This window comes from Delphinapterus leucas, chromosome 12 (genome assembly GCF_059928025.1).
Source record: "Delphinapterus leucas isolate spDelLeu-1000000601 "Yukka" chromosome 12, BTC_Dleu_Yukka2, whole genome shotgun sequence".
Lineage (NCBI taxonomy): Eukaryota > Metazoa > Chordata > Mammalia > Artiodactyla > Monodontidae > Delphinapterus > Delphinapterus leucas.
Genome location: NC_143140.1, coordinates 84,674,844 through 84,688,572, shown reverse-complemented (window position 1 = coordinate 84,688,572; position 13,729 = coordinate 84,674,844). Strand labels below are relative to the sequence as shown.

Genomic DNA, 13,729 nt, shown 5'->3' with positions numbered 1-13,729 from the left:
AGATGAAGGAATACTTCTCATTTAGCTAGTATTGACATTATTTCAGCTATAAATAGGAGTCTCTGACTCACAGCCCCAAAACACTGGGATTGCCTCTGGTACCCAGCTAGAGCTATAATAGGGTGTTTCAAACCAAGCAGAGCCCTGCCAGAGAAAGGCATCAAGTGGCAAACTTAAATGTAACCTGTTAGTACTCCTGACACTGTTCCTCATAAGAGGGAGACTTAAAGTCACAGCGCTAACTTTTAAATGTTCAACTGGAGCTACGCAAGACAAATCTTCTTCCTTGACAAATGGAGAAAGATCGCATTTTAGCATCCATAACTGATTCTTATACACAGACATGAACTTTCCTGGTCTCTAATAAATTTGTAAAGCTTCCCATCTAGAATCCTAATAGCTAGTGACTCATTTTCAGGCTAATAGGAAGGAAGGAAGGAAGGAAGGAGAGGGAGGGAGGGAGGGAGGGAGGGAGGGAGGGAGGGAGGGAGGGAGGGAGGGAGGGAGGGAGGGAGGACAGTTCCTAAACAGTCACAGCTGGATTTCCTGATCACTGTGTTATGGGTGTGAAACTAAGGTGCTATGTTAGACATGTACATAAAGAAGTCTGATTTCCATTTCCACCCCCACTGGATAATCGTAAACAATGGATAACATAACGATGACAAGAGCACTATAGCAAAGAGTAGAGAGGAATTCAAGAGATGTCACTAAATTCCTTTGGAGCTAAACTCTTATCACCATTCCTCACTCTCTAGGAAAAAGTACCAAATTTACTATGTCATTCTTCGTATGCTATTGTCCTTTTCACAGTAATGGCCACTGGTCCTCTGCAGAAATTCCCTGTGACTATGTAGCCCTCAAAGGGCAGTGAGAGCCTAAAATTAAGATGGTCAGAAAGCCGGAGTCTCTGTGTCCTGAATCTCCTCTGTAAGAAACTCTGCAGCAGTAGTCACTGCTACCCCTCAAATATATCTGGTCCTCCCCTAGGGTACACGGCAGGACCATTCCCTACTCCCCACCCACCTCCCTGGGAGTTAGGCAAGGCCACGTGACTTGCTTTGCCCAATAAATGCAAACAGAAGTGAAACGTGTCACCCCTGAGTGGGAGCTTCAAAAGCCAACACACAGTTCTTTCTCCCTCTGCCACAGAGGCTTGCGGTGTGCCAGATGGTAACTGCTCTGTGGACCTGGGGTCCCAGAGAGGAACAATGCCGACCAGAGTTGCAGCTTGAATGAGACAAAGACTTCGCTTGCGCTAAACCTCAGAGAACTGCAGGCTTTTTGTTACCTCCGCATAACCTAGCCCACCCTGACTGACAGAATGGAAAGTTTACCCAGGACAGGAGCAAGGCCTCACAGGTCTCAGCAAGGCTGCATTAATGTGAATAGTTTACCAGCATCAAACACATGCCCTTCTACAGCACATGTGTGTTCCCTCCCCCTCCCTCTAGCTTTGAATAGTGTGATATTCTTTCTCAGCTATGTCAGTTTTTCCACTGATTCATCTGCTTTCAGGCTCCAACTCCCCAGAGTGGTTGAAAACCCTATAAAAAAAAGGACTGCTCTTTTTACGTCACTTTTTTCTACAAAGTCAAAACAAATATGTCTACCCATCATAGGAAGATTTTCCAAGCCTAAGCCCTGCTGGCATACAGAAGTCTGCGTGTGTAACAGGATAAGCATTTGGTCCTTACTATAGTATACTGTCACAAACTTTGCTCCTATGCACTGACTATATTTTTTAAGGATCCAAACTTTGTCTTCACGTTCAACTGTAAAAGAAAAACAAAGGCCAGGGCTTCCCTGGTGGCACAGTGGTTGAGAGTCCGCCTGCCGATGCAGGGGACACGGGTTCGTGCCCCGGTCTGGGAAGATCCCACATGCCGCGGAGCGGCTGGGCCCGTGAGCCATGGCCGCTGAGCCTGCGCATCCGGGGCCTGTGCTCCGCAACGGGAGAGGCCACAACAGTGAGAGGGCCGCGTACCGCAAAAAAAAAAAAAAACAAAAAAAACAACAAAGGCCAGAGTTCCCTGGTGGCCTGGTGACTCGGGTTCAATCCCTAGTCAGGGAACTGAGATCCCAGAAGCTGCACGGTGCAGCCAAACAAAAAAAAAGAACAAAAAAGCAAAGGCATAGCCAACGGAAGTGGCATACTTACCAAAAAAGTACATTTTGCTCACCTTATAAATTATCAAAGTTTGACACAAGCAAAACTCAAAAGCTGCCTTCCTATGCCACTTTTCAAAAATACAAGATAGTTTATTATCTTAACATTCAGTAACCCCAAAGTAATTACTAGTGGCTATCAACAGTACCCTGGCCATGTGGCTAGGTGGAAAACGCACACCTTTGAGCTTTAGCAGAAGTGGCTTTGGCCCTGGCTTCTCCCCTAATGAGCCATGTGTCTTCAAACTCCTTGAATATTAGTTTCTTCATTTTAAAATGAGAGGGAGTCCTTTCTAGCTTTCAAATTCAGATTCTTTGATTGTAACCAGTCTGTTCTTAAACTTCACAGGCTTACAGATCATCCAGTTAAATCTTTGGATGATACAGACTTGAAGGAGGTTCACTTCCCAGGGTGGCTGGGCAGCGAGGTCCTGCATGGGGCAGAATGTGGTCAATTCACAGTGGCAAAGGGTCTACTTTGGACCTGAATGGAAACGGAATGAGACACAGCAGAGCCGGGTGTAAGCCAGGCCACAAGCACAGATGAAAAACATGCAAATAAGAGATGTGGAGGAACAGGCTTAAGGGCCACAGCAGACAAGAGCTGAACACTAGTCGACAACACAACACTTGCATCAAAAAGACGGGAAAGCTGTCTGTGTGGGACTGCAGCTCCCCAGAAAGTAGGAGTTCTCTCTCCAATTACGCTTGACTGCTGTCTGTTGTTTGGGAAATGGCAGCTGAGAAAAGAAGGTCAAAGAAATCTCTACTACAGCACTTAGCAGTTTAGCATGAGGAAGTAACAAGTAAGGAGGGAGCAAATGACTATATTCAGGGGTATGAAGAGTTCTGTAATAGGACAACAGTCATCTATTCTTCGTCTCTGTGTAGAGGAGGAGAAAAGGGCACAAAGTACAATCTGGGGGCAGGGGGCACGCACCTTATACGTAAGAAGGAAATAACTAATGGTAAATATCATAGATCTGAAACAATCTGCTCAAGGAAGTTATTTTCTATCCCTAAAGCTCTGTGCAACTTTATAAGTATATATCTATCTAGGATGGTTTAAATGCAATTCTACTAGAGACAAACTGGTCACTCAAATTTCCTTTAACAATCTGACTTATATTGAGTTAAAAAAACAAAACACTTTCTCCCTTCTATAAATGATTAAAAGTAAAAACAAACGAAGAGCAAGCAACTGAAAACCTAGAAATCCCGTTACCTAAGAAGGCAAACTATTACTTTCCTTCCTGATGTCGAAGTCATTTTGTTTCCCCCATTCAAACTTTATATGCCCATTAAAAGGGTTGCTGTCACCATCATGATTCTTATTTTCTCAACATCATCATACGTTTGCTATTCCACGTACTTAGGTCAAGATGTTTTCAAAACTGTTAGCTGCCCCATGAGGCGGTGGTGAGATTATACATATAGATAGATCACCCACATTTTTTTTCCCGATGTACCAACTGAACAACAGGAATTTTAATTTCTCCAAAGTAATATCGAGCTCAGCAAGGCTACTCATCCAAAAATGACAACGAGCTCTCTCTTCTCCTTTCTCTTTAGGCTTTAACAATGAGCTCTAGCAAAATACTCAGATAACCAATTCATTGGGGAAGTCTCTCCAACACTGTCTTTTCTAAGAACCGTTTGGCCACGTCTTGGGATGCGGCCTGTGGGGTTCATACCGGAGTCCAGGAGACGAGACTGGACAGAATCTGGGAGACTGAAGTCGAGGGTTAAGAGTGAAAATGCACATCTGAAGCAAAAGGAAAGAAAGAAAACACACACGCACATACACCTGCAAACAAGATGTGCCATGGCTTAGGCTAAACTCTTCACTCTCACGAGTTCATTCAAGCCTCAGGACACGCTCTGCAGTAGCTTCTGCTAACTTCCCCATTTTGCAGATAGAAAACAGAAGAGCATCTTTCCTGGCGCTCCAAGCCTGACTCACCTGGAGTCTTCTTTTCTTTCTGGAGAGGCTTCCCGTCCAGTCGCTGATGCGGCGCATCCTGGCTTTCAGGGTGTCCTTCTTGGAGGGCTCCTCGCTCAGGGCCCTGGACTTGCGGCAGGGAAGGGTGAAGGAGGCGAACTGCCCGGGCTCCCCGCGCTCCACGCGGGCCGGCACGTCTATGTCGGAGGCGAAGGAGACGCGGGCGCTGAGGCTGGCGCGCGTGCCCATGTAGTCGTCGGAGAGCCGCAGGGCCGCGGGGGCCAGGCTCCCCAGGGCGGCGTCCGGGTAGGGTTCCCGGAGGGACGAGAGGGAGGCGCTTTGGCTGAAAGGCTTTGGAGCATCCCTGGGCGGGAAGCCGGCGTGGAGGCCGGGCTCGGGCTCGGGCTCCGGTGTGCCGGGCGCCGCGAAGGAGCCCTCGGCCTCGCTGACCTCGCCGGCCGGGCCCCAGGGCGAGTCGTACCAAGAAGACTCGGAGCTGAGCGAGCTGCCCTTGCTGGAGCGCGGGCGCGCGACGGTGGCGACGGTGGCGGCGGCGGCGGCGGCGGCGGGGGAGGCGCGCGGGCTGGGCGGGGCGCCGGCCGAGTAGCGCAGGAGCTGCACGGGGCCGCCCGAGGCCCCCGGGGACGCGGCGCTGTGCTGGCCGCCGCTGTGGAATTCCACCCGCAGGCACCCGTCCAGCTTGCCCAGTGTCTTGATAAGCACCCTGGGGCTCTTGCGGTCCTCGCCGGGAGGGGTGGACGCGACGCTCTCGTCCCTGCCGTAGCAGTTGAGAAGGTGCCCATTGCAGTCCCTCGAGGCCGCGTGGTTATCCGCCGTTGGGTGCCCGACGTAGTGGAAGCCGTTCTCGGGGGAGAAAGCAGCATCGTTGCCCTGGAAATCCGATCCCGAGGCATTTGTCCTGTGCTTGGAGTAGGCACTGCCTTTGGAGACTTTACACGAGGGGCCACCCGGTCGGGATGCATAAGGCTGATTGCTCTTGAAGTGAGAAAGGCAGCTTCGGGCCAGCGACCTGGACTTGTACCCAGCTCCGTTGCTCCCGTGACCCCATCCGTGCAATGCCTTGTCATCCTTTGCATGAAGGCCACGGATTTTCAGGGAGCAAGGCTTTTGCTTAGCACCAGTAATAGCGTTGCTATGATTTTTAGATCCTTGAAGGATGTACTGACTCTCGGAGTTCCCCATTTTAACCTAAATTAAGGACAGTAGCATTGGTAAGACTCACGACCTAAATCACCTTCCACCGTGACAGAACTTTCTCAAAATACGTCCTTCACATGACAAAGGAACCAAGCAACTTCGTTCTGAACCAGACACAACTCAAGAGACGTAGGGACAAGAGTGACGTACGGAATTGGTTCTCCTCCTAAAATGCAGGTCATCAGCCAGATAAACAGTACTGCCCGCTCCTGTGCTGGTGATTTCAAGCGCACAATCTCTTGTCTGATGTTAATTCAGAAACTGAACAGGCATAGGAATCAGCTTAAGACAAGAGACCTCCTATGGGCTTGGTATTGGGAGGTTTTGAACCAATGATTCTTGAAGAGAAAAACGAGGGGAAAATATCTTTACTCTGTCACTCCAATATAATGATTTTTCAGTGACCACACAGATATATTTTCATTATACATAAGCTACTGGAAGAATTCATACCATACCCCAATATAAGTGATTACTGCTGAAAAATGACCACATTTGTAATAACATGACTCTGGGTACCATACTATGTTGGAGCTTTCATGTACCACACAGAGTAGGATATCAAAAAGGATAAGGCCTAGAAGTTCTCAAAAACTAAACTGAGATGGAAAAAAGGGCAGGAAAATACAAGTTCTCATTTGGGACAGAAAAATATTTTAATGAACCATCTCTACAGCTTTTCTAAAGACTTTAAGGGTTCTCACTTTAGGACCTGATGACAGAAAAAAGTCTGAAGCTGACTTGTTAGAATGTGGGTATTAAAAAAAAAAAACTGTTAGATTCTTTCAATTCCCTTTAAAACCCCAATTTGCTTAAGGAGTCTATTAGTTAAGCCAAATCCAAGGTGAAACTTGATCCAAACCTCCCCCCCCCGCACCCCACCCTCAGTTTTTTATTTTAACCAGTATATCACTGTTTGAGGCAAATTGGAGGTGATGCTTCCACTCATGTCTCCAAATATATGTAGTAGGCTTTTCATTTTAATTCTTTTGTACCTAAGAATGTACAGCCACAAAATTCAAAAGGGCTGACGTTTCTTTGGTGACAATTATCAAACACAGTTTAAAACGCAAATAATGGGAACAAATAATTAAACCTCTACTAATCCCCTAAATCACAGTCATGCAACTAGACATGAACCGCAGCTCCTATGAGCAGGATTTACCTGCAGTCTGGTCTGTGCGCTGAGGGAGATTAATGGTCAGTCGACTTGACAGGGTCCTGGGAGCAAGGCAGCATGGTTAGCAAGTGAGAGGAGTGAGTCCATGAAATGATCCTGAAAAGCAGAAACAGGAGTAAAGTCTGTCAAGCATTTAACACCCATTAAACGAAGGTTTCACGTAAGTTACCTGAAGAAACAACAGGTGCCCAGAATCCCTGTCAAAATAATAAATGGAATGTCTGTGAGCAGCCTGATCCATCGGGGTTGTTTGGAAGATGTGAAGGAAGCCAGGACCAACCCCTCCCCCACCCCCCCTCCCCCCCACCCCTCCCCCCACCCCTCCCCCTCCCCCCTCCCCCCACCCCTCCCCCACCCCCAACCTTGCAAAGGCCTTTCACTGCACACAGTCTGCATTCAAATGTACGCCTTTGTTTCAGGGGAGAGCAGGTGAAAGTGCTGCCCTGAGTCATGGCTCATCTGTCACCACCGCTAGGAAAACAACTCACAGAAGCACCGTCCTGGTATGGCGAGAACGGGTCCCTGTTCCCCATTTGATGAAGCAGCAAAAGCAAAACCCAAAATGCAGAGTCACAGGGAAACATCCCTTGTCTAAAATAATGCATGTCACAGAGGCAGACCCGGTCGGTCGATGAGATGAAAAGGTTTTCTCCAGCACCTGCTTGGGTCTCACTGCACAAGGCTAGAGGCAGGAAGCCCACCTTTGAGGGAAAGAGGAGGGGGGCTTGGGGTGCTGCCATCTGGCTGTGCTCATTGCTGGACACAAAGCCTTTATTTCTGCCACAGACAGAGCGAGCAGAGCAGTGAGGGGCCACTAGTGACTTTTTTCCTCTTAAAATTTTTATTTGTAATTGTGGTACAACACATGTAACATTTACCATCTGAACCAATTTCAAGTGTACAGACAGTAATGCGAAGCACGTTCACATCGTTACGCAGTCTGTCTCCAGAATGCTTTTCATCTTGCAAAACTAAATCTCCTACATTAAACAGCTCCCCACCTCCCCCTCTGCCCCCTCCCCCCAGCCCCTTGTAACAACCATTCTATTTTCTGTCTATGAATCTGATAGCTCCAGGCACATTATGGAAGTGGAATCATACAGGATTTGTTGTTTGTGACTGGCATATTTCACTTAGCATAATGTCTTCCAGGCTCATCTGTGTTGCAGCATGCATCAGAATTTCCTCCCTTTTTAAGGCTGAGTAATATTCCATTGTATGTGTACACAATTCGTTTATCCATTCATCTGTAAATGGATACTTAGAGACTGCTTTCTACCTCTTGGCCACTGTGAATAATGCTGCTGTGAACATAGGTATACAAATAACTCTTCAATACTCTGCTTTTACTTCCTTTGGGTATATACCCAGAAATGGAATTGCTGGATCATATGGTAATTCTAGTTTTCATTTTTCAAGGAGCCACCATACTGTTTCCCATAGCAGCGGCACCATTTTACATTCCCACCAACAGTTCACAGACTCCTAATTTCTTTACATCTTCACCAATACTTGTGATTTTCTATTTGTTTTATATAGTGGCCATCCTACAGTAATGAGATGATATCTTACTGTGGTTTTGATTTGCATTTCCCTAATGATTAGTGATGTTGAGCATTTTTTCATGGTTTATTAGCCACTTGTATAGCTTCTTTGGAGGGTTCGATGGTGACTTTTAAAGTTCATGAAGCACTAGCATGGGAACTAAGTATGTCCAGTGAGGCCAAAGACACAAGTCTATCTGGGACGATCCACACACACACATTTTAAATTGAAAAAAACATTTTTTAACGTCAAAGATTTCCCACTTAGGCATCAGGAGATCTAACAGCCTTTATAAAGACTGAGGCCAGCATCTAACTAACAAGGTCTGAAATGGTACCTACCACATTACTGACCACACCTTCCCGTGGGCACCTCTCCCAAACATCTAAAAGGCAGAAGAGCCACTGGTTGAGCTGCCACTAAAAAGTGGCCCCCGTGATACCCCTGACATGGGAGCTAGAACACAAGAACCCCACCTTTTGAAACTTCAAAACCTGAGTTGTCTGTCTTTTCTCAGCTACACTCTTTTAACACAGGAACTAAAAGTGGCCAGAGAAGCTCCCAGCTGCCGGGTCTGAGACCTCACACAATAAGCTGATGGGCGTGAGCCTTTGTGTTTGTGTACTTTCATCAAGACCAAGGTCTAGTGATGACCCACAGGTGAAAGTCTCCTGGGCGGCTCTTTGTCAGGCCCTTCTGATCCCAGATCACGTGCCCAAAGACGAGCACACAGCACTGGCTTAAGGCCCCCAACCCAGCGGCATAAAGCTGCCGCTGAGAGAGGGTCCCGCTGGGTCAGCCGCTCAAGGACACACAAAGACAGGGGTTCAAAGGTGCAGAATGGCTCAGGGTTGTAAGTTTATTCCCCAGCAGCAGATTGTAACCTCAACTTGTCTTACTCCTTGTGAAGTTAAATAGCTTAATTTTAAATTTCATGTCCTATTTTAAAATACATAGCCCTGAACCCTGTCCTTTCTGAGGTGCTGTCCATTAAGGCCTGCAACTTTGGGGCTCACAGAAGCATTTAATAAACACCTGTTGAACTGAATGAAAGCAATTTCACCTGTTAGAAGGTTGATCTGGGCACAAACTAAGAGCAGGAATCATCCCAACAGGATCTGGCTGAAAGACTGATGTATTAATCCATGGGGCGATGTCTCAATAATTAACACAGTACTGCCTGGAGAAAAGCCAAAAGGCAGACACAACATGCAATGTGACACGTGGATGATGCTGACCAGCTGTTCAACATCCCTAGTCAATCAATCCCACAGAAGGAAAACAGCCTTAAACTGTAGCAAGAAGAATTTATCTAATATTTATGAGGAATTTATTGACAGAGAAGGGTAATCTCTGAGGGAAACTTTAGATCTGTCCCTGAGGAGTTTGGCAAATTGAACTGCTATTTATCTGTCATACTTCAGCTATGATTTTTTTGTCTGAAAGCAAGAGAATAAACAGGTCAGGTTTTCTGCAAGCCTGACTCTCTGAACTTTTACTAAGGGAATTTTATGGTATTCAAGTTAAAAAAAAATGTTTATTGATAGAAAGCAGGCTGACAATATCAAAATGACAGATTTCCTGTGAAATTTTTTAAAAAGAAAAGAAATAGCTAAAAGCCCCCAATAGAAAAAAGCATGCACACTGGTACACTAACCTCCAGTAATACATACCAGGCACACTAATGTACAACAAGGCCCACAGTTGACCCAGAGAAAATGTACGTGCGTTACTCAGGAATAAATGAAAGGGTGCTAAGACCGGGTGGACTTCACAAGTATTCTATGCTGTGTATATACTTTTTTTACAATTATTTTTTATTTAGTGAATAATTATAATAAAATATTGGAATTTTAAAAAATTGATCACCATCTCCTGAACCTAAAAACAACCCTTGTCTTTTGTTTTCTACATTCCCTTCCAATCTAATGAATGTGCTATGTAGCTTTTTAAGCTAAAATCACAAACAAGAATGGAAGTTTTTTTCCTTTTTTTTTTTTAAATTCAAGTATAGTTGATTTACAATGTTGTGTTAGTTTCAGGTGTACAGCGAAGTGATTCATATACATATGATTCAGTTATATATATATGTATTTATATGTATATATATCTCACATATACATTCTTTTTCAGATTCTTTTCCCTTATTCTTTATTACAAAATATTGAGTATAGTTCCCTGTGCTATACAGTAGGTCCTTGTTATCTATTTTATATATAGTACTGTGTATATGTTAATCCCAAACTCCTAATTTAAACTTTTTAAAATTGCAATCAATTACCACCCCAGAAATGTCCAGCAATGTGGAGGAATTCCACAAATACGTCATCAGAATCCCAGCAGCCACTGTGACCTACTGAACCTCACAGCAGGAAACTTTTAGGAGGAAATTCAAGATTTACCTTTTCTTCACTTGCCTGGAGCTTGGCCTTGAACTGATGTGTCAGACTGGCAAATTCTCTGCTTCCACATAATATAGAGTTCAGAGCAAAGGAAACTAAAATCCTCCAACTCTGCTTGGTCTCCGCCTGTGCCGGCTGCCCAGATGGAGCAACCACAGGGAAATCAGAGACAACCCGAGCAGGCCAGATGGGGCTGTGCGGAGGGCTGGGGGCTGACTGGTGATGGCAAGCAGAACGGAGGCGTGGGGACACGGAACAAAAGCCAGACTTACGCCTTGGCGAGGCAGTTAAGGGGAGCTCAACAAGATACCAACAAGGCTTCTCACGTAATTTTAGAAAGATTTTTATACTGAAAGAGGAGCCTCATCTCTGGACAAGACAAACATTTCAGAGAGTGATAAGAGCTGGAAAAAAGATAAGAAAAGGACTAACCATTAATCATAACAATATCTACTTGGTTCCCTTTACTGAGGGGTGGGAGGCTGAGGGGAGCTTCACTCATTAAGGAGACAAATCTCAGAATCCTTGTCTGGTTTGTGTCACAGAACTTGGGTTTAAGACCTGCTTCCAGCTCTTAAATAACATGTGAGTTTTGGGTCGAACTACTTATGCTTTCTGAATCTCTTTTTCCCCATTTGCAACTTGAGGATAAAAATATCTGTCCTACCTACTTCATGGATAGGGAATCAAGTGTGGAAATATATGTGAAACCACCTAAAAAACTGCGAAACACAAATATACAGTACTATTATTAATTTTTAGTGATAAATTTAACTTGGTGTACGATGATATCAGGTCTTATAACAGTCTGCTGTTTCATTTTATTAACTGTTAATCCGTACATTAATTATTACATATGTTTATTATATAAATTTGGAACTTTCCAAGTTCCATTGTTAGCACTGATTTTGATCAATTCCCCAATAGTTACAGCATATAAAACTATCTAACTTGCCACACATGTGTCAAACGTCAACAGAAACAATGACACAAATCACGTACTTGTATTATTACACGCTAGATAGTGTAGAAGTGTAACCTAAGTGTTCACTGAACAGCTGGCGAATCTCAGCCACAGCGATGTTGGTCCCCAGGGGACATTTGGCAATATCTAGAAACATTTTTGGTTGTCACGCTGGGGCACTGGCATCGAGCAGGTAGAGTTCAGAGATGCTAAAGATCTTACAACGCACAGGACAGTCCCCACAATAAATAATTACTTGACTCCATACGTCATTAGTGTTGAGGCTGAGAAAACCTGCCTTAAAATGTTACTGCCTGTCTCAGTAAAAACACTAAAATATAAGAACAAATATGCCGAAAAATCTAAAACCAAAGCATTCAAACTCTGTCAAGGACCCAAACTTACTAACAAACTCTGTAAATACAGCCTGAAGCTGCTTCTCCCATCTTGCCTCAAGGAAGCGCACTCCAAATGCACGGATACCCGGACTCGAAGGAGCTCATTTCTAATCATAAGAAAACTTGAACCCAATTTGTATGAAGAGGCAGGAGAAAGGAACATCTGGTCTCCATAGGAATAGTGCTGAGGGAGCGTAACCCTTATAAATAAAGTGGGCAGAAAGCGGGCTGCTGCTAAAGGCGTCAAAAGCTAAGTATCCATTGTGGAGCCCCACTGGGTCTATTTCAATTCAGCAGGATTCCTTCCAAATGCATATTAACAGATGAAAAGACAAACCAATCTGCAGCAAGGGATGCCTAACAGGACCTCAGTCGACAAACACGGCTGGTATTCAGCAGGGGAAAAGCAATAAATTCCACAGAGACAATAGCCCAGCTTTCTGCATAGCACATCACCTTAGTAAGCCAATTTCTCACAAGCAGGGTCTCAGCACTCACACCTGTTTTCATAAAAAAAAAAAAACTTTAACATCTGCAGCATTGCTTACAGAAGTGTTTGTCCAAGGGTTCATGATGCATTGTTGGCTCATGAAATTCATTTAATGATTTAATACCAGTATTTTCAAAGGAACAGAATAGGAATGGAGCAGAGACTATAATAAAATAGAAAATAGAGAATTGTACCCCAATAATGGTAAAAATTGTTCTATGACATTAGATTTTTTTGTGTGCTTGTATGTTTGCCTGTATACTGCGTGGTGAAGTAAAATTGTATCTCCTTGAGTAATGGTCTGAAAAAAGAACTTGAAAACAATGACTTATAAAACCGCAAGTAGCAGTTTCATCAGAATGGCACATCCATTCTAATAAGACCCAAGGACAACCCAAGTCTAGAGAGTCTTGAAACATCCAAAAAATCATCACCCAAGGCAAACACTTCAGCTAGAGAGAAGAAGAGCGAGAGAGAAAAGGACTCTCCGTTATTGATGTGCAGTTCTGGGCACCACATGTGACGTCCCCACCCTTCTGCAGGCTACAGATTAAGAGGAACTTTCCTTGGACATTCAGACCCTTCCTATGAAAGTTAAAAATGACCCCATAAAGAAGTCAGCCAAAGAACTGAGTCTTGAGGATGTGTGAGATTCTGCTAGATGGAGAAAGAAAAGGACATTCCAAGGAATAGAAAATGGCACATCCAAAGACACGGGCGCTCCAGGACCCCTTGCTGAATCCGTATGTGACTGAATCAACAAGTGAACTAAGCAGAGAAAGCCCCCAGCTTGCTCAGGAAAGGTGACAAGGGCAGCAGGGGCTGAGCACAAGTGTCAGGGATAACGTTGAGAGAGACGAGGAGGAAGAGGTAAGACGGGAAGGAGGGATGAGGGAGAGGAGGCTGGGGGAGACCTTGCCTGTCCCTGCCCATCACCTTCACGCCCTCCCCACTGTCCCCAGGAGCACCACACATGAGCCGTCTCCTAGGGACACTCTGGGACACCATCTGGGAAGGAGTCCACAGTAATCAGTAGCTCGAAGCCCAGCGTGGGAGGCAGCGTTGGCAAAAGAAGAAAATGTCCTTAGTGTTCGCAGAAACTTGGGAACTGATGTGAAATAAGAGTTCCACTCACCAACTCAACTTGAATTTCCGCAGACCCGCCTATACATCCACCTGTGTGCTGGGCACTGGAGAGAAACAAGAGTGATATATGATCTGATCCCTTCCCCAGAGGGCCTTATCAGCTTGTGTAGGAAGGGGGAGCAATGATTAACAGGAAACATTTGCAGAATCAATAAGCGAGTTTACAACAACTTTAACAGCATTGAGTTTATGAGAGACATGGTGAGACCAACAGTCCCACAAATATTACTGGTATGTTTCTGGAATGCCAGTGAGTTGAGAGGCCCAGCTACCTC

The 13,729-nt window shown here is 45.1% G+C and overlaps 1 protein-coding gene across 1 annotated transcript in view; it reads right to left on the bottom strand.

Annotated features, from left to right (window-relative positions):
- The window catches only part of TIAM2 (TIAM Rac1 associated GEF 2), a 235,250-nt gene that overhangs the window by 105,739 nt on the left and 115,782 nt on the right, over positions 1-13,729 (bottom strand). The window contains exons 3-4 of the mRNA XM_022559909.2: positions 6,495-6,605; positions 4,133-5,320 (exon numbers count right to left, since the gene is read on the bottom strand). Of these exons, the coding sequence (XP_022415617.2) occupies positions 4,133-5,314 (1,182 nt within the window). The 5' untranslated portion in view covers positions 5,315-5,320; positions 6,495-6,605. The remainder of the gene's footprint in view (positions 1-4,132; positions 5,321-6,494; positions 6,606-13,729) is intronic.